The sequence below is a fragment of the Camelina sativa genome, chromosome 11 (genome assembly GCF_030686135.1).
Source record: "Camelina sativa cultivar CO46 ecotype springtype chromosome 11, ASM3068613v1".
Lineage (NCBI taxonomy): Eukaryota > Viridiplantae > Streptophyta > Magnoliopsida > Brassicales > Brassicaceae > Camelina > Camelina sativa.
In genome coordinates this window covers 16,000,011-16,026,187 of record NC_141890.1, presented here as the reverse complement: position 1 = coordinate 16,026,187, position 26,177 = coordinate 16,000,011, and the positions used below count along the sequence as shown (strand labels likewise).

The 26,177-nt window shown below is 37.7% G+C and overlaps 4 protein-coding genes and 1 pseudogene across 22 annotated transcripts; 4 read left to right on the top strand and 1 right to left on the bottom strand.

Moving 5' to 3' along the window:
* Positions 1-65: 65 nt before the first annotated feature.
* On the top strand, positions 66-4,750 carry LOC104723729 (homeobox-DDT domain protein RLT3-like). Of its 12 annotated transcripts, none has more exons than XR_015572942.1 (11): positions 494-631; positions 979-1,114; positions 1,258-1,594; positions 1,860-1,921; positions 2,010-2,399; positions 2,484-2,697; positions 2,796-2,896; positions 3,000-3,086; positions 3,233-3,439; positions 3,591-3,819; positions 4,342-4,750. XR_015572942.1 is itself a non-coding variant. In XM_087476097.1 (11 exons), the coding sequence occupies exons 5-10, from the start codon at positions 2,158-2,160 to the stop codon at positions 3,293-3,295; spliced, it is 558 nt and encodes a 185-aa protein (XP_087332223.1). In that variant the 5' UTR covers positions 494-631; positions 979-1,114; positions 1,258-1,594; positions 1,860-1,921; positions 2,010-2,157; the 3' UTR covers positions 3,296-3,338; positions 3,591-4,034. The 12 variants fall into 12 exon arrangements, 5 of the variants coding, with proteins under 5 accessions (XP_087332222.1, XP_087332223.1, XP_087332220.1 ...); XR_015572947.1 differs by lacking the exon at positions 4,342-4,750 and having other exon boundaries at positions 2,010-2,190; positions 2,340-2,399; positions 3,591-4,034; XR_015572943.1 differs by lacking the exon at positions 4,342-4,750 and adding an exon at positions 3,935-4,034.
* A 1,902-nt stretch (positions 4,751-6,652) lies between these two features.
* LOC104728098 (adenine DNA glycosylase-like) lies at positions 6,653-9,184 on the top strand. Its single transcript, XM_019231896.2, has 8 exons — positions 6,653-6,838; positions 6,887-6,951; positions 7,490-7,607; positions 7,700-7,819; positions 7,904-8,001; positions 8,089-8,618; positions 8,729-8,835; positions 9,028-9,184. The coding sequence occupies exons 1-8, from the start codon at positions 6,653-6,655 to the stop codon at positions 9,121-9,123; spliced, it is 1,320 nt and encodes a 439-aa protein (XP_019087441.2). The 3' UTR covers positions 9,124-9,184.
* Positions 9,185-14,757: 5,573 nt separating this feature from the next.
* LOC104723731 (uncharacterized) lies at positions 14,758-16,944 on the top strand. Of its 8 annotated transcripts, none has more exons than XR_757415.2 (7): positions 14,805-15,177; positions 15,298-15,471; positions 15,824-15,992; positions 16,100-16,240; positions 16,345-16,394; positions 16,482-16,543; positions 16,629-16,944. XR_757415.2 is itself a non-coding variant. In XM_010442129.3 (7 exons), the coding sequence occupies exons 3-7, from the start codon at positions 15,952-15,954 to the stop codon at positions 16,728-16,730; spliced, it is 369 nt and encodes a 122-aa protein (XP_010440431.1). In that variant the 5' UTR covers positions 14,805-15,177; positions 15,298-15,471; positions 15,824-15,951; the 3' UTR covers positions 16,731-16,944. The 8 variants fall into 8 exon arrangements, 2 of the variants coding, with proteins under 2 accessions (XP_010440431.1, XP_087332616.1); XR_757414.3 differs by having other exon boundaries at positions 16,323-16,394; XM_010442129.3 differs by having other exon boundaries at positions 16,372-16,394.
* A 786-nt stretch (positions 16,945-17,730) lies between these two features.
* LOC104728099 (uncharacterized) lies at positions 17,731-19,512 on the bottom strand. The gene is made up of 4 exons (XM_019231897.2): positions 19,174-19,512; positions 18,813-19,112; positions 18,324-18,738; positions 17,731-18,245 (listed from the first exon to the last, which is right to left on the bottom strand). The coding sequence occupies exons 1-4, from the start codon at positions 19,510-19,512 to the stop codon at positions 17,731-17,733; spliced, it is 1,569 nt and encodes a 522-aa protein (XP_019087442.2).
* A 1,895-nt stretch (positions 19,513-21,407) lies between these two features.
* LOC147934061 (uncharacterized) lies at positions 21,408-22,470 on the top strand (annotated as a pseudogene).
* Positions 22,471-26,177: the final 3,707 nt, after the last annotated feature.

Genomic DNA, 26,177 nt, shown 5'->3' with positions numbered 1-26,177 from the left:
CTTCTCTTTGAAAAATCCCTTACTCCTCTTCTTCTTCTACCTTCTTCTTTCTTCCATTTCTCTGCACTTTTGATTCTCTCTCTCTCTCTCTGTAAGTTTCCATGGCTTGTAAAATTTTCTGGGGGACTGTGTTTTTTTTTTTTTTTTTGGTAAAAAAAAATGTCGACAAACTAAAGAAAACAACAGATGAAGAAAACAAGATGGAGATGCGGGGCTGGGGGACTGTTGATGAGTATCAAAGTGATGAGCTCAACGATGAAGGTGTTGGGCTTGTTGATGGACCGCAACTGAGAAGGAAGTCCACGAGGATCCGTAAGCCCAACAAGAGGTTTCTGGATTAACGAGACAAGGTCTCTGTTTTAATTGGAATTGGTCTCCCTAATTGTTAGGATCCATTTCCCAACTTTCCATGATTTCCCGTTTTGTAGGAGTGGTGAATCCCTCCATTACTTGTATTCGTTTCCTTATTTAAGAAATAGAAAAGCCAAAAAGAGGCAAATATCAATTGCCCAAAATCTGAGTCTTTACTTTTATTTAAGTTCTGTTCTTGTTCTTGATACTAAAGTTGTGATACGACGAGGTCGCAGCTATCAACTGTGTTATTAGTTCAGTCATCATCATCGTCATTTCGGTGTGTGTTTTTTCATCAATTTCGCTGAAACTGATACTTGGGTATCTTCAATTTTAATGGGTTTTGTGATTTCCTTTGCTCTTTGTTTCTAATTTCACTTTTAGTGTTGTCTATCACTTCTTAAGGTCTCCGTTGTTCGCCATTTTTTTTCAGTCTAAGCAAGCCACCGTGTTGATTGTTTTTTATTTACTTCGTTAATCAATCGGATGCGTTTTTTTTTTTGGTGGATTCATTTCCGGGAATTATGGATTTTATTGTGTTTTAGAGTTTTAAGTGTGTAAGATCAAGTTGGTGATCGCATCTTCTTTGTTGGTCTGATAGCTCTAATTGATTGTTTTATGTTGCAGAAATGTTGGAGACGGCTTTGACTATTATAAGCCTGTTTTTGACACCTTGAGAGTGCGAGATTTCTGGAGTTTATTTAAGTCGAAATGAAGAGGAAATAGCCAGTACAAGTTCATGCTCTTGAGGCTTTTTATTTCGGTACTAAATCTTTAGTTTTATTAGTTTGTGGGTGTTGATCATTTTTGTAAGAATTGGCCTCTTTTGTATAATTTACCATGGATCTATTTCTCTTCTATTATGTTTTTCTGTCTCTGATGGTTGTTATGTATATATGATGGCAGAGCAAATGTATCCGACACCTAAGGAAATGGAGGACATGGGCAAGTCTTTAGGGTTTACAGTGATGAGAAGAAGTAGAGGAAAAAGGCATGAAATCGCCGGCGGATGATGTGGTGGGAGCAGAGAATCCTCAGTCATACAATACATCTCGCATTAGGAGTTCCATATCTTCCAGATGTGATTTTAGAGCAGGTGTTAAGAAAAGATGTAGTGTTGAGACAAGGAAGGCCAATTGCCAAGAGTTGTTTACTTCACAACACATTTTGGCCAAGATCTTTCGAAAGGATGGTCCGCCGCTTGGTTCTGAGTTTGACCATCTCTCGTCTGGAGCACGCAAAGGTATATTTTGCTACATTGCAAAATAAAACATGTCACACCCTATGGAGAAGGCTTGGATTTCTGAAAATTTGACTTTTATCACCAACGCTTTATACTGTGGCAATGAAGTTAGTGCTTTCTTATTAGTTTTGATTTTTCTTATGAGAAACATCGATGACTGGACAATTGGACCCCGAATGAGTGCAGACTTGATTTGTTGCATGACTTCAAAAGTATGTGACAGTTATGTTTGATTCTTATGTGTGACTTCTTTTCCTTCTGATAGCTTCTTGGCTAGGCACTTCATCTGTCGAGCAACAGAAACAGAGAATGACAAGAAAGAGAAAGGTAGTGGATATATCTTATGTGTTATTTCATAAGGTAGTTTTACCTGGGTTTGCTAAGTTACTTAGTCCCTGATCTTAGTTTTCTTTAGATTTCTGAGCTGATGGATCATACCAGTCAAGATTGCGTTCAAGAGAATGCTACTGTGATGAAACATGGTATTGGAAAGGGTTTGATGACAGTATGGCGGGTAATGAATCCAAACAGGAGGGACGTATCTCCTTGCGTTGGTTTGTTGGATGAAAGAGCTACATTACCTCAAAGCTCAGCACGTAATCCCCCACATCAAAAGAAAAAGCAAAGACAATTAGCATCAATACTGGAATTTTTTACCTACTTTATCTTTCATAATTCTGATTCATTCTCTTTCCGTTGCCGTTTTCTCCTAAATTTCTTACTGACTGCATTTTTCATTCTTCAGAAGCAGAAACTGTTGCAGCAGAGGTCGACAGAAAAGAAGAGGCGTTATATAAATAGAGAGGTAGCTTGATCTTTATTTGGAACTTGTTATTCATGTATTATAGTCACATGGAAAGTGCAAATAAAATGTTAACTCTTGCTATAGGTGGAATTGAACAAAGATGAAACTCAAAGGGAATTTAAAGAAAACTGTGAGCTTGCCGTGGACAGGGAGGTATTTAAAGAAACCTGCCAAACAACTTCGATACTAGTGGATAACGAGGAATTAGAGATGCGTGAGCGACAGGAGAGAGGAAATCCGTTGACTTGTTCATGCCATCATTCTAGTAGTGGATCTCATGGTTGTTTTCTTTGCAAATGTGTGTATGCCAGTGTTACATGAAAGAGTCTTCGTTCATGTTCTTCTGTTACGTGGCCAGTTCCATGCGGTCCTCTGACAGTTTTTAGTTGTTTCCAGATTTATTGCCCAAGTTTCCCCCAAATTCTGTTCAAATGAGGGTAGATTTTGGTTTGCATCCATGGAATTCTTTTCCAGAGACTGTAAAGAAACTGTTTAAGGTATGTAAACTGTCAAAATTGGTACTTGACGATTTCTTAGTGTGTTTGTAAATTAGCTCTCATTTCTGACTTTCTTGGAAGTGACTCAGTACTCTCTTGGCAGGTTGTCCATTTCCTTTATACTTATTCAGTTATTCTTGATATATGTCCTTTTACACTCGATGAGTTCACGCGGGCATTTCACGATAAGGTGGTCGCTTTTCTCTGATAACAAATGCTCAGTTTCATACAGTTTCCTGTTGTGGAAGGAAATTGTTTATTGTATTGCACAGCTCTCTCACTCTCGCTTTATCCTTCTGACAAATAACGTATACTGTGCTTGCGTTTGGACATCAGGATTCCTTGCTCCTTGGTAAAATTCATCTTTCCCTGCTGAAGCTGCTTTTGCTTGATGTTTAAACCGAGCTGCAAAGGGGATATTTTTCAAACTTGAGTATATCATGCAAGTTTCTAGCCCTGCTTCAGTCGGCATGCACTAATGTTGAGCTATATTTTAACTTGATAGTTTGATGGAGTTTTAGGATCACCATTAGATAATTTATGGTAAAATCTTCCTGTCTCCATGGCCCATCTTTCGGCGTGTGCTTTTCTAGTTTATTTTTCATAAACGCATAAAAAAAAGAGCGTGTTGTTTAGTGCGTTATTTTCTTTTCTGATGCATTGTTGGTTGATGTTACCTTTCTTCTTTCTCTAGGAAAGGAGACTCATGAAAAAGTATGGCTGATACGATTGTACAATGCCACGTCAAGAGGACTCAAGTTGGTTGCTGATGACGTGGACAAGAAGAGAGGAAAGACTCTGATTGTGGAGGAGGGTGGCCGTTACGGGATCAGCTTAAAAGAGCTGTGAAGCTCTTCTTCTTCATGATGCTGAATGTTGAATATTGTGAAGATTGGTCAAGCGATGTGCTTGTGGTTGGAGAGGTGAGCTAGAGATGTGCTAGTATCTCTCTTATGGTGTGTTGGGAGCTGAGCTAGTGATGTGCTAGTCTCTCTCTGTTCTTATCAGTTAGTTTTAATTGTGTGTTCGTGTAATCAGAGCTTACGGTATCGTAAATCTAACAATGGCCTTCATATTGGAACGTTAAAGGGTGAATTATTTAGAATGCTTAATAAGCAAGGCAATAATGGCTTGAAAATATCCGAGTTAGCCAATTCTCCAGAGGTAAGTTTGTAAATAAAGGGATCTAGGTCGTTTACTTGTACTGTTCGACTGTTTTCTGAAATCCATAATGATATCTAACGGAATATGCTGATGGCATGTGGGGGGTGTATTCAAAACAGGATTTTAGAGGATTTGTGTTTTTTTTTATAAATCTTCTGTTGAAACTAGTGATTTTAAAATCACATCTCAGATCCACTGTTATTGAATATGAAATTTGTTAAAAATCACTCACAATCCACTGTTGTACCTTTCTCTGTTCTATTCTCCTCTCTCGTTTACAGAGGTTTGCAAAGACTAAAGAGTGAAGAGAGGTCCCGAGATCAGCGAAGGAGTGAAGGAAACGGAGGCATCATTGACGGAGAGATCAGCTGCGTTGAGAACGATGAAACGAGTATCGGCAACTATGTCGAGCTACATGGCAACAGTTCCGGCGAAGGTGCAGGCGATGAGATCGGGATTGAGGCGGAGATCGTAGCGCTTGGGGACGGCGAACTTTGGTAGACGGGGATGACCTTTGAACTGATCCATTTTCGCTCATGTGATTACTTGTAGATTGCATCATAGCTTCAAGTTCTTAGTGATTTGTTACCATCATAGCTTCAAGTTCTTAATAAACAGAGTCTCTGGTTGACCAAACCAAACACATCGCAATCATGAATCACACTTATTGATACATATCTCATTCTCACACATATCTGAATCTTTATTTTCCTGTAGCAGCAACATGTCTCCGTCACTAATTGAGTGAACCACATAGTTCAGTTTGTATTTGTGGTTTTAATTTAAAGCTGGATTCATCTTATTCTGAACTTCAGGCTTCAGCAAGTCTTTCGACATGTGGTAAGTCAAGTCTTATTTGCAACTGTATGGATTAATCTCGATCTAAGCTTAACTTTGATTATAAATGTTGATATATAGGGCCTTGGAGCTGTTGTTGAAGCTGTATCTCGCAACCTTCATGAGCTTCAAAATAATAAGGAAGATGGGAGATATCACTTCATGTCTCTGTTGTTGAATTTGGTTTACACATTTCTCTATATGGTCAATACATATATCATTGTCCCTACAGCAGATGACTATTCCATGAGCCTCGGTGCAGCAGCAACGGTGTGCGGTGTTGTAATTGGTGCTATGGCAGTGAACCGGAGATATATAAGTGACGCTTAAGTATAAAAACTAACATTTACACAAATCTTTTTTAATATATATAAGTGACGCTCATCCAACTAAAACACATTTGCCTGACATCACCACCGCTAGCTTACTGTGAGGTACTCTATTTTTTATAATATCAAATACGCAGTTCTTAATATTTTATAATGATCATGTGCCTTTGAGCCTCTGTATGAATTGTATGTAGTATTCATAATAGAAATCTTTGTTTTAAGTCGTGAGTTTCTCTGTTTTTCACCCAACGTTTTTTGTTTTGATTGTGTTACTGTGTAGGTTTTTAATAATGGATGGTATTGTTCAAGAAAGTGAAGAGATACAAGCAAGAAGAAAAAGAAAACCAACCCCTATACAGTATTTTTATTACTGTTTAAATACGTATTGTATATGGTATTAACAAAAGACAACCATAATTGTTAAGAAAAAAATAGTTTGTGATATGATACCAACCACTATACGTATGAAAATTATATTTCTAACAGTTATGATACCAACCCCTATACGTATTTGAACATCTTTGTATTCTTTGTGTTATGCTATATGAACATCTCTTGTTTATGAACTTGAGAATCTCTTAAAAACCCACTTAAAGTCCTACAAAATCTCATCAAATCACAAACTAATTTTTTTTTCAAAAATAAAAAATAATAATAAATCCACCAAACTACCTTAAAATCTCACTGTAAATCTCCTAAAATCCAAAATATCATAAATCCTCCAAAATCCTCCACAATTCTATTTTGAATACACCCCCCTACATTATTCGAAAAGATATCAGAATCAACATATCGTGTACGTGTTAATTGTTTCTCTGAGGACCTTGACAAGAGCCAGTCTGATTCGGACGCGTCTGGGACTGTTGATGATGAATCTGATACTTGCTCAGTTAGTTCTGGTGATGACATTGAACATGTTTCAGAAAATTCTGCCCTTCGAAAAGTTAAGTGTAGGAAAAGGCGGAAGCATAAAAGTAAAATGCGGGAATTATGTAGTGAGATTGATGAAAGCCATCCCGGAGAACCATGGCTGTTGGGGCTAATGGAAGGGGAATATTCAGACCTAAGCATTGAAGAGAAGTTAGATGTTTTTGTGGCTTTGATTGATCTTCTTAGTTCTGGTTCCACAATCAGAATGGAGCTAATCTCCATACTATCTAGACCAAATTTTTCTGCTGAGTCTTGAAGTACTTAAATAAGTTTTAAAAACTGAGTGTTAGATCGCTCCATCGTTGCATCTGTAACAAAAGCTTGGGCAGATAGAATTTTGATCCATATGAACTGAATACTTGACGCCCTCTCCGAAACTTTAGAAAATGATACTTCTTTTTGGCAGTTGCAGGAAAAAGTTTTTTTTTGTTACAGCTATATGTCTCTGGTGCGTAGTGCTAACATTTATTTTTCACCACAGGATCTACCGTGAGCTATGGTTGACTGTGTCCCTAGTATCTATAGTCATGTTTCTGGTGGAAAAATTACGAGATCCTCCTCTAACCAGTACAGCTATCCACGCGGATCATGGGTCCATGGAGGAGAGCTTCCTGGAATTAAAGCGCTATCCAAGTCGTCTGATTCTCATCCAGTTGATTCTTCATCAGTTGTGGGGGACTTTGCAAGTCGTCTGATCTAACCTGATTTTTTCCTCTTTTGCTTGGTGTAGGCTTTGCGGGCGCTGTTGTCAGTTTTGGATGATAGGGGCAGACGGGAAGCTCGTCTTGTTGAATCGTTGGAGAAGCGGGAACTACATTTGAACACTTATGTGCATTAACTGGTAAGTAAAGGCTTTGTTTTTTTTTAAATGTTTTTTTTGCTATACATTTGCCTGTCATTAGTAAGGAAGAGAGAAATCTATTAGTCTCAAATGGGAGGTCTGTAAATAAGTTAACGCCACACCATTTTGAATTTGTGTTTTCAGAAGCATGAGAACAAATTATATTAAGAGCTTTCTTTCTTTGTGTTATGTTGTACTTGCTTGTCTTTTTTTCCGACAAATTGGCTCCCTTTGGTAAAGAGTGTCCTCTTCCTTAATCTAACTATGTGGGAAATTGAGAATATACCCTACAAATGCCCCATTTGATATCCTATGTGGTTGTGTCTTTGGTAAAGACGTTGTTAGAGAATCCTGTTTGATGTGTAATAACTGGGAAATAAAGGCTTAATCTTCTTCAGTTTGCTGTACATTTTCTCATTGTTAGTAGGGAAATGAGTACTCTATTAGCCTCTAGCTTCAAATGCCACACCATTGGGATTTGTTTTTCTTCAGGGGGAATGAGAAAAAATGTGATTTTGCTGCTAAGAAAATTGAGTTCTTCCCGCTGCAGGAGGTAAACGAAATGTGGGCAGGTTTGGGCTACTATCGGCGGGGGCGTTTTCTTTTAGAGGTGAATACACTTCTGCAATTTGGGGTTTGACACTAGTTGATACGTTCACTGTATATCATTGTAATGCTTTCTTCTTGTCTTGATTCTCCTAGGGAGCGAAGATGGTTGTTGCAGGGAAGGATGGTTTTCCTAATCAAGTGTCTAGCTTGATGAAAGTTAAAGGAATAGGAGAGTACACAGCCGGAGCAATTGCCTCTATTGCTTTCAATGAGGTTAGTCAGTTTTATTTTTTTCAGTCATATATGTAAGACATTAAGTAACTATCTTTACATCTTTTGGCACTTATTCTGTTCCAGGCGGTACCTGTTGTTGATGGAAACTTAATAAGAGTACTTGCCAGACTAAAGGCCATCTCAGCTAATCCAAAAGACCGGCTTACAGCCAGGAATTTTTGGTGAAAAAACTTTTGCATTTTTCTTGGATGTCTTACTATTGAGACAATAATAAAATAGAGGATAAATAAATAATTTCTCTTTGTCAGGAAACTAGCTGCCCAGCTAGTGGATCCTTCACGTCCTGGAGATTTCAACCAATCTCTGATGGAGCTTGGTGCTACTCTATGTACTGTTTCAAAGCCAAGTTGCTCTTCTTGTCCTGTTTCCAGCCAATGCCGTGCATATTCACTTTCCCTGGAGAACAGAATCATTTCCGTGACAAATTATCCTACAAAAGTGGTCAAGGCCAAGCCAAGGTGCGACTTTTGTTCCGTATGTGTTTTGGAAATACTGAACCTGGAGAGAAACCAATCAGGAGGTAGATTTGTTCTTGTAAAGAGACCTGAAGAGGGTCTGCTTGCTGGTCTTTGGGAGTTCCCATCTGTTATATTGGATAAGGAAGCTGGTTTGGCAACAAGGAGGAACGCGATCAACCTCTACCTTAAGGACGCATTTCAAGTAGAACCCAAGAAAACATGCACTATAGTTTCGAGAAAAGAACTTGGAGAATTCGTCCACATTTTCACACGCATACGTCGAAAAGTGTATGTGGAGCTATTAGTTGTACAACTGACAGGTTTGACCGCTATCTATTTCTTTCTTTCTCGGTCTCCCTTTTACATGGACATGGACATAACTATAGTCAGAAATATTAACAAGAAATTACTCTCTTCTCTGTGTCATAAGGTGGAACAGATATTCTGTTCAAAGATCAGGCAAATGACACTCTGACATGGAAGTGTGTGGGCAGTGATGCTCTTTCTACCATGGGACTGACATCGGCTGTTAGAAAGGTATCACCTTTTCGTCTTCAAACAATATAACGGACTTTCTCTGGATGTGATTGTTGAAAAGGAACAACCTTTGCAATAGACAATGTTATTTGAGCTTCCCAAAATTGATAAGGTCGTTCTCAGGGTAATTCATGATTGTTTGATTCGAGAACTCCATGTGTTAAAAGTGTGTATATGTTGATGAAGGTACAGGTGTATTCAATGGTTGAAGCTCACAAGCAAGGTTCATCGGTTGCTCCTGACTCATCAAATAGAGCAGCCATATCGAGGAAACGAAGAATCTCATGATCTTCTTTTACACTTTTCTATTTGTTGCTTAGCTTCTATATTTATTGTTGGAGCATTCAGATACTAAGGTCTTGCTTAGTTTTAACCAAAAACACATATGATCTTGGTTTAAAATTGAACAATTGGTTCTTTCTGCTTAGTAAAGTGACTTGATGATCTCTCCAGGGGTTGATTATGTAAATGGTGTGTCTCTCCCTCCACCTTCATATATATCTACAGTGACGGGCTTGTCTATAAGACTCCTAGGATTTGTATTGTTAAAGCATAATTATCGGTAGTCTCTTATAAGGGGGTTGTTAAATTTTTTATGAATTATTTGTGTATTGTTTTGAATATAAGAACCCATGATCTCGTAGTAAAATTTTATTCTCCAATGGTAGATTCTAATTTTGGGTCTCTTATTTTTGAAAATATTATTTTTTGAAATTTATAAATTTTAAATAGGATCGAAGTGGTGTAAATGTGTAAACATTTATGAATTTATAAAAATAGAAAATATTGCATTTAATTAATTTTCAAACATACAAAACATAATAAAAAACATTAATACCTATTACAATTGAAGTGCAATTCATAAATGGGAAAAATGATTAATGTAATATTGATTTGTGCCAAATTTTTAGGTTCTGTTTCTAAACAAGCTGTGTTTTGGTTGAGTGTGTTTTTAAAACAGTAAAGAATGGGAGAACAGACCCAATTTGTTGGTCTTGTACTAGAAATTTGGACCAGTCTCCCTATGAACAGACCGTGGAACAAAGGTCTTGTGTCTGCAGTGGTTAGCGTGGACAGTGCTGAGACATGACCATCAACGCTGGCTTTGTCTTCCACTTCCATAGCATCTGAAGAAGCTTCTTCTTTGTCTTCTTTGTGTTTCAGCTTTGATACATGTTGCCTCTGATGTTTCTCTCTTCGCTTCTTTGAGAGTTGGGTTCTCTTGAAGCAGATACAAGTTTTGTTGTAAAACATTCCACAAAAGCAGATACATTTTATATATGCTAGTCATATAAAAGTTTCTTTCATTAAGAATCTAAAGCACAACCATGCTACTTAAACCACCAATGCCGCCTCTCTATGACTTCAGAATTAAAACCGAGAATGCTAATAAGTTCTGTTTCAATCAATTCTACATGCAAAATCATGAGTTCTTGACACACAAACCTCAGATTCACCAATGTTTAATGTGACACATAAATCACCAATATTACTTGCCTCCAGATTCAAAACAGAGAAGATGCTAGCTAGTTCTGTTTCAATCAATTCTATAACAGCAGATACTTTAACACCATCTGAAACAGAGAAGGAATCATACGATGGAACAAACACTTAGCAAGAGTATCATTAGGCATGAACTCTGAAACAAGAAGCCTTTCATCTTCATCGAAACAGATATGCAACTCTGAGACTAACGACTTCAAATTGTGACTAACGACTTCAAATTGTGAATTCGCAATTGCCTAGATTTAGTGGAATTCACAAATTAATTGAGCTATTCCCACGTTTATTCAAAATCCAATGAAACCAATCTAAAACAGTTTTAACCAAATCTTTCTAAATGACTACCAATATATGTATATCACCCATTCAATCAAAACCAGCAGAAACTGTAATCCGTGAAAATCAAACAGAGACAGAAGAAGAAAAAAAGAAAGATATACCCAAGACAGAGCATAGTTTTTGGACAGCCATGGAAGCAGAAGAAGGAGCTTTGCCAGTGAAAGTCTCCTTGCAGAGGTCGTAAAGCTCTTTTACTCTGGGAGAAGAATTCTCCTGATTCCTTGACGCCATGTGAAAGTCTTTCTTGTTAACCAGATTCAACAAAACCTTTTCACCAGCTTTGAACAATCTCGACAACATTCTCCTCGATTCAAAACCCTCCGATTAGCCTCCGACGATTCAATCTCCGTCGCACCTCCTCCGACCTGATTGTCCTCTGATTCCATCTCCTTTGATTTCATCTTCTTCCATTGCCAATTCGACTTCGATCCAGAGAAAGAGACAGAGAGATGCAGAGGAAGAAGAAAAATAATCAGTCGATATTTTGTTTTAGCCAACAAATAAGTGACACGTACAGTCTCTTAGATCACAAATGGGTATACTATATAAAGGGAGTTCTTACATTTCTTCTTTTGTTCTGATTTATTTTTTGGCAACAAAGCACTAAGAGCCCGGGTATGAACCCACCGATAAAGAAGGTCTTAAGGTCCACTTCAGCCCATAAACGACTCCGGCCGTTGGATTCATATTGTCGCGTGTAGAAGAAGCATCATCAGCCGCTGCCATCCGCCGAAAATTTGATGTTCAAACCAACTTTTACAGTTCACACACACCCTTAAAAAGTTTCTTTCATAGACTCTGGAGAAGAATTCCTCGGATACAAAACAACAGGTAGCCTCATCTGAACATAATTTCGGGGAAATCTAGGCAATAAATCTGGAAACAACAAAAAGCAGTCAAGAGGACCGCATGGTACTGGTCAATGGTCCTGTAATAAAAGTACTTGAACGAAAACTCTTGAAGGATCGGACCAAGAAAAATGACATACATACCTTTGGAAAAGAAAAAAAAACCATGAGAATCAAGACAAGAAGAAAAAATTGCTATCAAATTTAATCAACTATTGTCAAACCCTGGATTGCAGAAGAATATTTACCTCCAAAAGAAAACCTGCCAGCCCGACAGTAACCCAAACACTTTTTAGCAGTAACAATCACCTTTTTCTAACTCGCCCGGAAGAAAAACAAATCTCAATGGTGTGGCATTTGGAAGACAGAGAATAATAGAGTACAGATAACAATCTTTACAAAGGAGTCAATTAGCCGAAACAATGACAAGCAAACAACAACATAACACAAGAAACGAAAGCTCTTTCTTCATCTAATATACTAGATATAGGCTCTAGATGTATTTCATTTTATAGTTTTATTAATTTTTATATGTCTTAAATCTAGATATATAATTTTCAAAAAATTTAATGTGCAAATTTTTTAAAAATATATTTAATATGTGTTCTTCATGTTTTGACGCAAAATAAAATAAATAGGACATCTCGGTAAAAAGTTTTAGTTGAAGTAATTAAGTAGTTATTTCTTATTCATTATCTCGCACAAAATTTATTTGATGTTTCTAAATTTTAATACATAATTAATTATATGTGTTTTATCATCATTTGTATTATGCAGATTTTTATCTAGAGGGTATATTTTTAAAAATAGATAATTAATAATACTTTAATTTAGGAAAACAAAATTTACATAATATCTTAATTTTTACGCGACAACTTTAATCATCAATTAAAATTAACAAAAGGATATAGTAAGAGTAAGACTTACCGTCTTAAATCACTGCTAACAACTTGTTCAAGCTTGTAATTTACACAAATCCACTTCAAGTTTGTGCACATGCCATCTTTTTTCTCTTGTTCAATACAGTCGATAGCTTACTTATTCCAAAATATTTGCATTTTTAAAATTTTTTTGTCTCTCCAAAAATCATATTTTATAATACTTGACACAAATTAATATTATAATAATAAAATATTAACTTAAAATTAATTTTAATTCATAGCATCAAGACTGAGGAAAATATAGTTGTTTACATATACAAAAAAATGTAGCTGAACACAAATATTGTGTGCTCGTTTTAACATTAGTTTATCTAGAAATCAACTATATAGGATACGAAGAAAAACATTTTAATGATTGGACGCTTTTTCCATATAAAACACTCATCTCGATAAAAAAAATTTGAGTCCTATTGTTTATTCGAAAGATCGGCGGGATGCTATTTCAGAATGAACATCGAGATGATACTAGGAAAGATGGTCGGAAGGACGAGGCGAACGACGGGGCTTGAATAGGGACTGATTTGCAGAGCAATACCAAAAAGATGAAGTCTTTACTTGCCAGTTAATGCACACAAGGATTCAAATAGCAAATTTGCCACATAGTAACATGAAAGACAAAAAAATACTTTAACAAATGAGCCCATTTGCCAAAACCCAAGAGCTCTTTCTTCATCAAATTGAATGAAAAAGAGAAGAATCAACTCAAGGGAACCTTAAGAAAGGTCGTAAATGGTTGGCCCCTTTATGCATCCAACGTTTGTAATACTCCATAACAGTCTGCAGCATAATCTCCGATACCCAAACCTCATTATCTCTTCTCTCCTTTTCAGCTTCACATCCTGATTTTCGGTAAAGAGCTCCTCAATATTTTCTCCAAAGGGATGTTCTTCTTTATCCCGACACTTTCTCGTCAGTTGCTCGACAGCTGTTTGGTCTCGATATTTCCTCCAAAGGGAGGTTCTTCTTTATCCCGACACTTTCTCATTAATTTCTCGACATCTGTATAGTCTTAAAGCTCGAAACTTTGCAATGAAAACTTCGAACGTCTTTGTCACTCAGAATCGACTTCATTTTTCAAATGTGGGATTTATAGACATTCAATTCAGGAGGAATGGACTAAATTGACACTTTTATACAGAATTATAGAAATTAGAAATTACGAAATCTACGAGGGATGACTATGCAAAAAAATATAGGAAGATGCGAAGGTTTGGCAATCAAATGTGAACAGGCATTTCGATCGTACATATTATCTCAAAAGTCGGAAACACGTCCTATTTCCCCATAACTATGACATTGTACCACTTCTACGCGGAACTTAAACCTCGTCCTATGAATCTCCCTATAAACTATTGTAAACCTATTTTCCCACGAGATTATCTCATGCCATTTCCCCCTAATCTGGATTTCGACGGTTTACGAACTTAACCAGATAGAAACTCACTTAAACCTGGTTTGAAACAAATTTAGAACCCGAGTAAAAATTACAACCCGACCCGATTGATGTTCTTCTTCTTAAAACGTAAATCCCCAAATGTTGAATGTATAAACCCTAAAAAATAAAAGTCTCGTAGATTAAGTTCTGGAAATCATGAGCAATGTCTTTGGAGCTTCGAGTTGTGCATCAAATGTCCCAGAGAGAGGACGAGGTAAAGTTGTTGGTGTGCATAAGAGATGTTGGTGTGGAGAAGTGATCATGGCCAAAAATTCGAAATCAGAGACAAATCCTTGTCAACGATACTTTCGCTGTGGGTATGCAGCTGTGAAGAAGGTACATATGTGACTATACACCTTTGTGATATGTTGAATTTGTTCTCATTGTTTTGATGGTGGTTGATAGCTTATGAATGATGACCACATCTTCAAGTGGGTCGATGAGGCACTGTTGGATGACGTAGAGTCTCTGGCTCTTCACACTGAAAAACTACAAATGGAAATGGAGATTGAGAAGAAGATGAAAATGGAGCTTGAGAAAGAGCTATTTGGGAGGGTTGAAGATACAAAATCAGAATTGAGATCAAGGATGTAGGTGATGATAGTTGTGATAGTTTTTGGTTGTATGATCATGTTTGGTCTATTTAAGATAGTAGGATGAGCTAGTGTAACATTAATAAGGTTGTATGATCATGTTTAGTTTGTTTTATTATCATATTTGATTGATTGCACTACAAGAAATATGGACATTGATAGCAGAAAAGCATAGCGCAATTTTTGCAAGTGTTATCATTGTTAAAATTTTAAAATTGAGTCTATATAATAACACTTTTAAAACGCTACACCTAAAAATATGTAAGCCGGAACCAAAAATCACTCTTTCCGCCAACACTTACTAAAAATTGACTAAAAACCAGTCTTTCCCCCGCTACACTTAAAGCTCTAGAGTCAAAAACAAAAAAAAAAACCATTTCTCTTTTTTTTTTCTAAACCAACGAACCTAAATCGTTTTATTTTCTTCTTTTCTCTTCCTCATCTCCTTCGCACTTCTTCTTCCTCTCTAGGGTTAAGAGTAGGGAGAAGCCAAGGTTTTGGCTAAGCAGCCATGAGTGAGACGAGATATACATTGCAACGACGTAATGAACAGGGAGAGAATGAATTGAAGCTGTGATGAAGTCTTCTTGTCGACAACAAACACTCGTTTGAAGATCTGGTGAAAGGAGTGTGAAGAAGAGTAAAGGCACGGCGGAGGCGTCTTTTTCTCTTAATCTCACCGAGTAAGTTTATGAAAGGGGATCTAGGGTTTTATTCTAATTTTGGTTGATTTGAGTTTAAGATCTAAGGTTTTTATAAGTTCCTCCTCTTCTACAGCTCATAGATTTCTTATTATGTTGAAGATTTCTGCAGTTATGCGATTTTGGCAAGATTGAGTACAAGCCAGAAATTTCGAATTGGATCAACCTAATTGGATTCGTCGAGCAACCTTTTCAGTTCGGTCCTTGCTCCGATGGAAATTTCTGGGCTGGAACTGTGATTTCTCAGCGTTTGGGTTCAAAGTCATATAGTTTCTGGTACATTTTCTGGAAGCATGAGTGTGTTGTTGGTAATTTGTTTGTGTATTTTCCATGTTTGCAACAGTTTAAGTTGGTAATCACGCCTCTATTCTAGTGATTTGCTGACAAGGTTGGAGCTCTTGGTGCTACGGTAGTAGCTTTTTATGACCAATGCAACTCTTCTACCTTCTGAATTCTTTTCCTGGGATAGATTTATTGATTAAGTCTAATTGATTCAGTCACAAGTAGATTTATGTGAACTTCTTTGATTTGTTGCTTCAGATTATGTAATCTAGTGACTACACTATACCAATTAGTCTTACGTTTTCTGTTTTTGTTTTATATTTGTCTCGTGTTGTATCCATTGCAGGCTACTTCGAGACTTGGTTAAGCCACTGTGTTTGCTCTTTCAAGAAAAGGTTTATGTGTTGTCTCCTCTGTTGACCCTTATGATGGTGGTGGTGGTGGTGTCAATCTGCAACTTGAAAATAAAGATACATGCCATGCTCGAAAATGAGTTCTATGCTGGTGCTTACAAGGTATATTCACTTGGATTTTTTTTGTTTTGGTACTATAACAGGTTGAATCTTTATTTGCTTTAGCGGTGAGTATGATATCATAACATATGCTTTTGTCTTTCCTCTAGACTCCGATTGATTTTGAAGGAAGGATATCAGATTTGTTGTGAAGAACAGAGTTGCAGATCCCATCTATCAATTATTAGACTTTATGTCTTCATAAGCTGGTCTCATCTATTGTTTATCTCGTTGGTATCCTTTGCCTCAAGGTACTTCATTTGTTTTTAGCCAGTTTTTATATTTTTGCTAACAATGCGTCTGAGTTAACTAGTGTATGGAAATCCCATCAAGGTTATTGATTTTATGTTAGCAGCTATGGCTAATTTACTACACTTGACAGGGTAAAACAGTTGAATTTGGAAGGTGTCACTTTTAAACTCAGAGTTACGAACACAAGAGTTACGAACTTAATATGACACAACATTCACGTTCCCTTTTTATTACTTATAGGACACAAGAGTTACGAACTTAATATGATTAGTGGAGCATCTCAAACAGATAGTGGTGTGCAGGTTAGTCAGATAATATGTTAATTTGTGTACTAATTGATTTATCTTCTCTGCATCATTTCATACTTATTTGGTGTTTGCATTGCAGCAAGCAAGCAGACCATGGAGATGCACAATCAACAATGGAGTTTGTTGGCATGAAGAGAGATGGACAGAGCAACAAGAGCAGAGATTGTGTGAGCATAAGTGATGGAGCTCATTGAGAGATACTCAGCGGGGAATATGTCAGTGTAAGATTTATTAACTTGGCTAAGGCAATTGAAGACAACAAGAAGAGTCTCTAGGTTCATGTTTTTGTTGGTTGTAGCACTTCTAATATTAGGTTAAGACTTTTAATGTATCGTAGTTAAGGTTAAGATGAGATGTACTGTATTTTGAGGTTTTTATAAAGTTTTTATTGTATATTGATTTTTTTTTTTGCAAAATATGTATATTAGTATATAAAAATCATAGATATTGAGCATAATCAAGCTGGGTGGAAAATATATTATAACAACAATATATAGCTACAGTACAAATTTTTTGTTATAAACCATAGTACAAATTTTTTGTTATTATTAATTATAATATGACAAATAAAAAGCGGTACTAACAATATTAATATAGTGATAATATAACACTATTATAGAGAGACAATTAATAGCATAGAGAAAAAACGCTATTATATGTGCCCCTTCTAAGATAGCACCGGCAAAGACAACGTTTACGAAATCGCTATCAAAACGATAAAATAGTGTTTTTCGTGTGCTAAGAATACGCATATTTATTGTAGTGTTGTATGATCATGTTTGGTTGGTTGTAATGTATTTTGTGTTTGTAATGGATGTTGTTGTCAATAGAGAAAAAAGGTTCCAAAATACTGACATTATGGTTCTAAGACACTTACATATAGGTTCACCAATAACAAAAGACATGACTAAGGTTCACCAAGACCAAAAGACATCAATAAGGTTCCATCACAATAAGACCATTCATACAAAAACAGACAAGCCCTCCTTGTGATTCTCTTGCCATAATTCCTTGTACTCATACTCGTACTTCTCCTTCACGACAACCATTAGTTCTCTTGAGTCAAAGTCCCTTGAGAAGGTTCACCTTGAGTAGCCTACATTTGAAACCAACAATCAGACTCATCCGAGCCAACACAAATCAAACCATAATCCGAATCATAACCAAAACAGAATACTAACCTATGTTGCATTTTTCTTTTGGTGGAACCTACGGTTATGGTCAGGTGCACCACAAATCCCACAATGCATGATCCTTTTCTTCTCTTTTGGTTTCTTCTTGGTAGCCGATTCATTAACCCCCTTCTTCCTCTTCTTGTCTGCCTTAGTGATGTTATCCTCTTTAGAAGCTGGTGCATGCACATCATTACCTCCGGTGGAAGGCCAAAAGCGTGGACCTCTTTGTGGAATCAATCCGTCTTTGTAATTCTGCTGCCATTTAGAAGTTTTGAACCATTGGCACACATAATCTTCAGGTTTCAGTGTTTTCTTAAGAATAACTACATATGCATGTTCACAGGGAATTCCACAGATTTGATACTTCATGCAGGTACACCTCATTGTTCTTAAACAGAATCTATGCTTGTCATAACCCAGCTGTACTTCATACATCCCATTTTTGGTAGGACTCACAAAGCACTCAAAAGCTTTCTCATGTTCTTTTGCAAGGAACCGTTTAACATAAAGAGTACAAATGCCTAACACAGAAATGAAAATAATGTTAATCGATAATAATGATTCATATGCATACCACATAGATTAATCAAAATACTAACCTTTGTGATCGTGAGAAAGGGCAGACCGTTTAGCAATCCTCACCATGGCAAGCTTTCTAACCATCTCTAACATAGCCACAAACGGCTTTTCTCTTGCCTTGTTGATGGTATTGTTGAAGGACTCTATGAAGTTGTTCTCAACATCTTCACAGTAATTTCCAAGCTTGTGGAAGGCCCTACACCAAGTCTTCGGTTTTGTCTTCAGGACATCTTCATCCACCTTTGAGTCGTATGTGTGTATCCTCTCCAAGTTCTGATCATATTTTGTGGTGTTGTAGCTCCAAGCCAGATCGCAGAGGTGTTTCTTCAGAAGCTTTTTGTTAGGATGACTCTTCTTTAGGTGCCCATAAATGTGCCTAACACATTTTCGATGCTCCAACTTTGGTAACTCCAACTCAACAACTTTTATCAACCCCTGAAACAGAGAAAACATGATTATGCTAGAGTTTTATCAAACATAATTATGCTAGAGCTTTAACATATGCATACCTTTTGCCGATCTGACATGATAATGTAACCATCTCCATCACCTAAGTCTAGATCAATCTTTAACCTATTCACAAACCATTGCCAATTATCGGTGTTCTCAACTTGAATAACGCTCCATGCTATTGAATATATAGCATTGTCTGCATCTCTGCCTAATGCTGCCAATAACTGCCCTTTAATCTTTTCTTTTAAGAAGCACCCATCAACTCCTATTATTGGTCTACAACTAGCTTTCCATGTTCTTCTAAGAACATCAAAATAGACATAAAACCGGTTAAAGACATCCTCACCATCATCATTCTTCACGGTATCAATATCCACAACAGACCCTGGATTTGATTCCATAATCTCGGAGACGTACAAAATGAGTATCATACTCCGACGAGATCCATCCCAATGCCTTCCTCCTAGCAGCTTGACATTGAGGCCTAGTAACTGATATCTTCCACTTCTCCATTACAATCTTTTCCATCTTCGCAAGCATGTAATATTTTGGTTCTTCCCTAATCTTATCAAGAAATATCCTAGCTATCACCGGGACTGTAAACATCTCACACTCTCCATTAGGGATACATATATGTTTATCCTTGTACACCGTAATCCTCCAGAAAGGATCATCACCGAGAGATGCAGCATACACTTTGCCACCCACATTTCCCCTTAGCACCAACATATTTAAACCCAATTGCATCTTTATCATACCTGTATTGCTTCATATTGGAACCTGTTAGCAGTGCATAGTCGGTTACACACTCCGTGAACGAGATTCCATTGTAGAATTTTTGTCCTTTATATATTATCCCATCACCACGAAGAAAACACCGCTTTGTATCCATCATCTTCCAAGCTGTCCACATGAGAGTCGCTTGAAGGTTCGCCTACCTAGAGACAAATTGGCAAAAACATGGTCAGTCTTGAAACTCCAAAACACAGAACAAGCAACAAATTGTAATATATGATTTTAGTCAGGTACAAATTACAATAAGTATCATACAACCATTTAACAGGTTCACATTTAACCATGCTTATGAGCAATGTGATTAAGATTTGTGGAAGAGGCACAATGATATACCTCCCACTGGCCATATTCAGAAGATCCAAAGTATACACGCCTATCACCAGGGCCATCTTTCGTGATGTCCACATGACAGTTACAGCTTGAAGGTTCCCCTACCTACATACAAATTAGCAAAAAACCTGGTCAGTCTTGAAACTTTGACGCACACAAAACAAGCAATAACTTTTAACTGCAATTCTAGTCAGGCCTGGTCAGTCTTGAAACTCCAAACCACAGAACAAGTAACAAATTGTCATACATGATTTTAGTTAGGCACAATAAGTATTACACAACTATTTAACAGGTTCCCATTTAACCATGCTTTTGAGCAGTGTGATTGAGATTTATGGAAGATGCACAATGATATACCTCCCACTGGCCATATTTAGAACATCCAAAGTCCACACGCCTATCACCAGGGCCTTCCTCTGTGATGTCCACATGACAGTTACAGCTTGAAGGTTCCCCTACCTACAGACAAATTAGCAAAAACCTGGTCAGTCTTGAAACTTTGACGCACACAAAACAAGTTATGGAATAGCACAATAATATTACCTCCCAGTGGCCATCTTCAGAAGATTCAAAGGTCCTACCATGCTTAGTGAGCGGAGCGAAATGTCCACGGGAAGTATCTCCAACGGCAGTTAGTTTCCTGACAAAGATATAACTTATACTCGAAATGATACAACTGAAACATGATTATAGCCATCGAATTAATGAGTACATTAAACTTTTTCTACTGTTACTTGTGTTTTGTTCATCCATATATGGCCAACAGAATGAAAAGAGTAAACGCTCAGGGTTATGTGGACAACTATCCTTGTAACAATCCATATATTCACTACTAGCAAAACATTTTAGGAAACATATAGGTATCCACCTCATTGTAGACCTTCGTTTGCTGGGTACCATAGTATTATGATAGAATCCATTAAAACTATTAATGGAGTAGCCTTTGCGGTCTACAAGTCCAGCAATGGGACACATGTTGGTCGTGGTGGATACCTGTACAAATTTTGGTCGTATTTATATAATACTAAATTTCTTTTTAATATCTATTAACTAAATTCAATTTTTTAGTAGACAATAATTCTTCCTCGACTACCTTCGCAAATAACATCGGACTACTAACAACCCGCACAATATGCAGAATAAATCGATTAAAATAAATTTGATATAGCAAGTGCTGAAATCTTAAATGTAACAAACAAAATTCAACCAAATGGCAACGACGCCAAATTGATAACAGACTTTTCACCCAAGCTATCAATTCCCTATGCAGTTGTAATACAAAGGGTTATCAATCCAAATGGTTGTTATGCTAGCATATAAGATATGATCAGAACAATGTAAGTCAAGCGAAGCAATAGTGGGGGTTTTTCTAACAACCTAAAGTAAGCAAAAGTAAATAAAATAACAAGAACCACACGACCTAGACACTCAATTCAAGCATTCGGGTATAGGATCGAGTGGGTAATCGGATGACAGAAGAAATCAAGAACACAGGATGAACAGCTCGAAGGTATACAAGAGGCAGGATGAACAGCTCGAAGGTATTCCTCACCTCTCAAGGAATTGCTCGATACAACGATTTCCAGCGCAGAGAGGTCCATGATCAAAGGCATGTTCCCCGTAGTCCTCATGAAATTGCTGATGTTATACGTGTAATAGAAGAGAATCACCTGATGGACATTGTTGTTGATATTGAGCCGTATGTCAAAGAGGTGGTTTTGGAATTTTATTTCCAATTTTCACATCTTCAACAACGTGACAAGAAAGTCTCTTGTCTATGTTCGGCAGAAGATGTATGAGTTTTCACCTAAAATGATCAACAAAGTTTTTCGGACTATAGATATTAAGTGGCACTCCAATACTGAAACTGACAGAGTCACTCTCACCAAACATGCTCTGGTCTTTCTGGAGAGAAAGTTGTGACTTGGAAGGATCTGCGGACGTCTGCGATGTGTAAGACGCTCGCTGGGTTGTACCTGATCTGTTGTCTGAATTGAATTCCCTCGACTAACAACTCCAATGTCACCATTGATCGTGCCAAGCTTCTGTATCTACTAGATAATGATTCCTTTAAACTTTGGCAAGTTAGTGTACGATCAAGTGGAGCGTGCAGCTCGGTTCCCTTGTCAAATCCAGAATATCCTGCCTTTTCCAAACTTGATCTATAAGGTTCTTCGGTTTCAAAGGGAGATTGATTTTGAGAGATGAAAAGCCATCACCTCGTCCAAAAGAATTCAATCCTGAAATTTGCGGGGGTCAAGGTGGTGTTAAACGCCGAGTTGGTGACTATGTCTTTGGACACTCCTTGGTTGTGGACCTGAAACACACACCCTCTCTGCTTTTCGATATGGCAACACGCATTGAAGGTTAGTCATATATCTTATGGTGTTTGTTTTGAGAATATGTGGTGTTGTTGTGGTTTTTTTAATCAATTATGTCAATCAAGCAGGGGGAGATTATAGTTTTTTCCCTCACTCTTTAAATAATCAGACTCATAGAGTGAATGCTGATAGTGAGGCTCAAAGTTATGAACCGGAAGCTGATGACATTGATGCTGAAACTGAGCCTATTGATGAAAAAGGGGTCTGACACCTCCTCTGCTCATAGGAACTTTAAGCCTAAGTATTATGAAGAGGGTTTTGAAGATGATGTGTCTGAATGATAGAAATCTAGTTCTGGAGGAGGATTCTAGAGTTTAGGGGGAGTGATCAATTGTTTTCTGCTTTGTGTTTTCAGCTCTATCCCATTTTTATTTTGAGACCTTGCGTGTGTAATGTTTAATTTTGGACACAGTTTATTTTTGAAATGAAGCTAGTGTTAACATCTTACGTATTTTGGATCTTGTTATTATTGGCATGATATGATGTGTGATTGTGAGAGTCCAAGATTTTGTCTACAGGTATGCTTGAAATGACAAATTAAATAAATAAAAACGGGGAGATTGTGAGTACAACCTTTATGGGCATCATGGTTGTACGAGCTTGCTGGAACAAGGCGCATGCTATTCCTAGTTAAAGGAGTATCCAACAAGGGTTAAGTGATGACGTGGAATTATTGTGAACTAAAGTGATGACGTAGAGGAGATCACAAAGCACATTCTGGTTGAGAGTAGGATATTCTCTCCAAGAACATGACATCTAACCTAGAATACCCATGAAGACCCGTGACTATAAAGGGGGAGATTATGGTTTTTTAATCAATTGTGTCAATCAAGCAGGGGGTATATGTACTCCGTGATCTCCTCTTAGTCATCACTTCAGTTCGCGCCAATTCCACGTCATCACTTAATCCTTGTTTGATACTCCTTTAACTAGGAACAACATGCGCCTTGTTCCAGCAAACTCGTACAACCATGATGTCCATAAAGATTGCAATCACACTTTTTTCAATGGCCACACCAAGATGACAAGACAGACGCGGCAATTTCCATCAAGGACAAGATCCTTAACGATTTATTTCTTGTCTGTCGAACCTTCTTCTGCATCACTCTACAACATTCCACCAGGATCGTTACATCATAGAGTTACATTTTCTTTATTATGCTATCAAACAACTCCAAGCTTGGATGGAAGAGATCATGCAGGCTCTTTGGTTGGATTTTCCTCGTAAGAGAAATCCTTCATTTTTTCATTTGGTGGAGAGAGGTTGTTTTTTGAGATTGAATAGAAAAGGTGTTGATAGGCAGTGTTCTTCGTTGTTATGATAGCATTATGCGAGCCTTTTGTTCTACAACATTATAAACTCCATCATTTCCATCGGCTCAAATGCTTCTCCTCGAGATAGTGAATAGAAATGCTCCATTGGACGGAATTTGGATTTCTTAATAGCGAACTCAAAACTTAGATTCCATCGAAATAAACTTCGATCAAACATCAAACGTTACAAGGACATTGTCATGAATGTCCTATACCAGACGCAACGGCGATTGTCGCACTTAAAATTACGTTATGGTACAAATTTCGATTTAAGGACGAACTTTCCTTCTCAAATGTCGAGACACTGGTAGATTCATTGTGCAGAGCCTCAAAGCATATTAAAGTTGAAGAAGAGAAAGCAGTTCTCACAAAAAAAAGCACGCAGCAGCAAAGAGTACGGTACCGAAGGAGCCCTTAGCCTCGAGACCAAAAACAAATATGTCAAGCCACACAAAAACTTCAATCGCAACCAAGATCATACACGTCGAACCTTCGCGGTCAGTGGAGGGGCTCAGTCTTGGAATAAGTATGTCAAGAACGAGGGCACCGAGGGTAGCTCAGCCAAGTAGTGCGGATATCATAAAAGTAACACACACGCAACTGAAGAGTGTCGTGATCTACAAGCGCTCTTAATGGCCAAGTACAAGAAAGGTGGAATAACTATTGAGTCAGACAGAAGCAAGCCAACCGGGTCAGGAACGGGAAGTCAAAATCGAAGAGCCAAGAATGTCGCTCGAAAGTTCATAAAAGATGAGGGGCAGCTCGACGATCAAATGGACGACGAGCAGGACGGACTAGCAAAACGACCTAGTGTTAATCCCTAACCAGAGCAGCCTCCACCAACACTAAGACGATGAATTAACATGATTATGGGAGGCTTGACGGCATGCAATGATTCAGTTCTTTCAATAAAAGATTATACGAAGAAGGCTGAGATGACAAGGTCTTGGCCAGCAAAGACCACTTCCCCAGATACGACGATATCGTTTGGAAACATCGATTTGGAGGAACTCGATCTACCGTACAACGACTTGCTGGTCATTGAACTCCTAATCAGCGAAAGCCAAGTCACAAGGATACTCGTCGACACTGAAAGCTTGGTGAACATCATTTTGAGGAACGTACTAGCACAAATGGAGATTAGCAAGCGTGACAGCCGGATTGCTATTTTTTGACTGGATTTGACGGTGAATTCATCATGATTAACGGCACGATCGACCTCTCTATCTTTGTTGGAGGGACGACAAGGTACACGCGCATTGTCATGATCGACAAGCCACTGATCTATAATGTCATCCTCGGCACTCTTCTTGGTGTCGATCGACACCCACCCCCAAAACCGACTATTTGGTTTGCGGATGTTACAACTATATATAGTAGACATGTATCTTAATCTTAAATCCCTAATCGGATAATCCTTTTTCCTTTGAGCAATCACAAACACTTATCTCCTCTTCTTCTCCCTTGATTCTGCTAGCAAAAATAAGCTTGTTCAGACCATCACAGGTCTTGGTTTGGTCTTTGAGGTTTTCAGCGAGTCCAAGCTCGACCAGTTTCCAAGAGACATCGCCATTGGTTATGTTAGGTACTCCACCGCTGGTTCTTCCATGCTTAAGAACGTTCAGCCATTCGTCGGTGGTCATCGATTTGGCTGTGTTGGTGTTGCTCACAATGCAAATCTTCTTAATATCACGAATTGAGGGCTCATTTAGAGGAAAACAGTTCAATTTTCTTAAGCTAGATTTTTTTCATCATAATTTTTGATGCTTTTGAAAAGCTTCAAAGTGCGTATATTCGATGGTGTTTGTTAGTGAGGATAAGCTTGTTGATGTTTGATGCTTGATGATGCTTAAGAACTAATTTAAATCATTGCGATGAAGACTATCGATCTAGGATGGTACAATGTCGAACCAAAAGTATGTTTTATGTCACTACCATGGCAAACCAAAGCAGATTCAAGTTGTTGTGAAGGCAACAATTCTTTTACGATCTAAGTCATAGTGATGATAGTTTGGAGCATAATCAAGGTGTTACGTGATGCTATCGTGACAACGAAGAACACTGCCTCGCATCACCTTTTCCACTCAGTCTTGAAAAACAACCTCTCTCCACCAAATGAAAAATTGATGATTTCTATTACGGGCAAGTGGAAAATTCAAGCAAAGAGCCCGCGAGAAAAGGAGGCTTTTAGCACGATCGCATGATCTCTTCCATCCAAGCTTGGAGTCGTATTGATAACATAATAAAGAAGATCTAACTCTATGATGTAACGATCCTGGTGGACTACTGTAGAGTGATGCACAAGAAGGTTCGACAGACAAGAAATAAACCGTTAAGGCTCTTCTCCTTGATAGAAATTGCAGCGTCTGTCTTGTCTTCTTGGTGTGGCCATTGATTAAAGCAGTGAAGAACATATTAAGGAGGGTTTTTATAATCCCCTTAGAAAATTTGGAGCAGTCTTTCCCGCCTCTGCATGGCTTTGAGCCCCACTCTAAGATTTTAGTTTAAGCAAAAATTCAAACAACAAGAAAACTGATCTACGAGTGTAGAAGTTTGTTAGAGACCTACGAGTCTCTTTGGCTAGCTTTGGATCAAGAGATT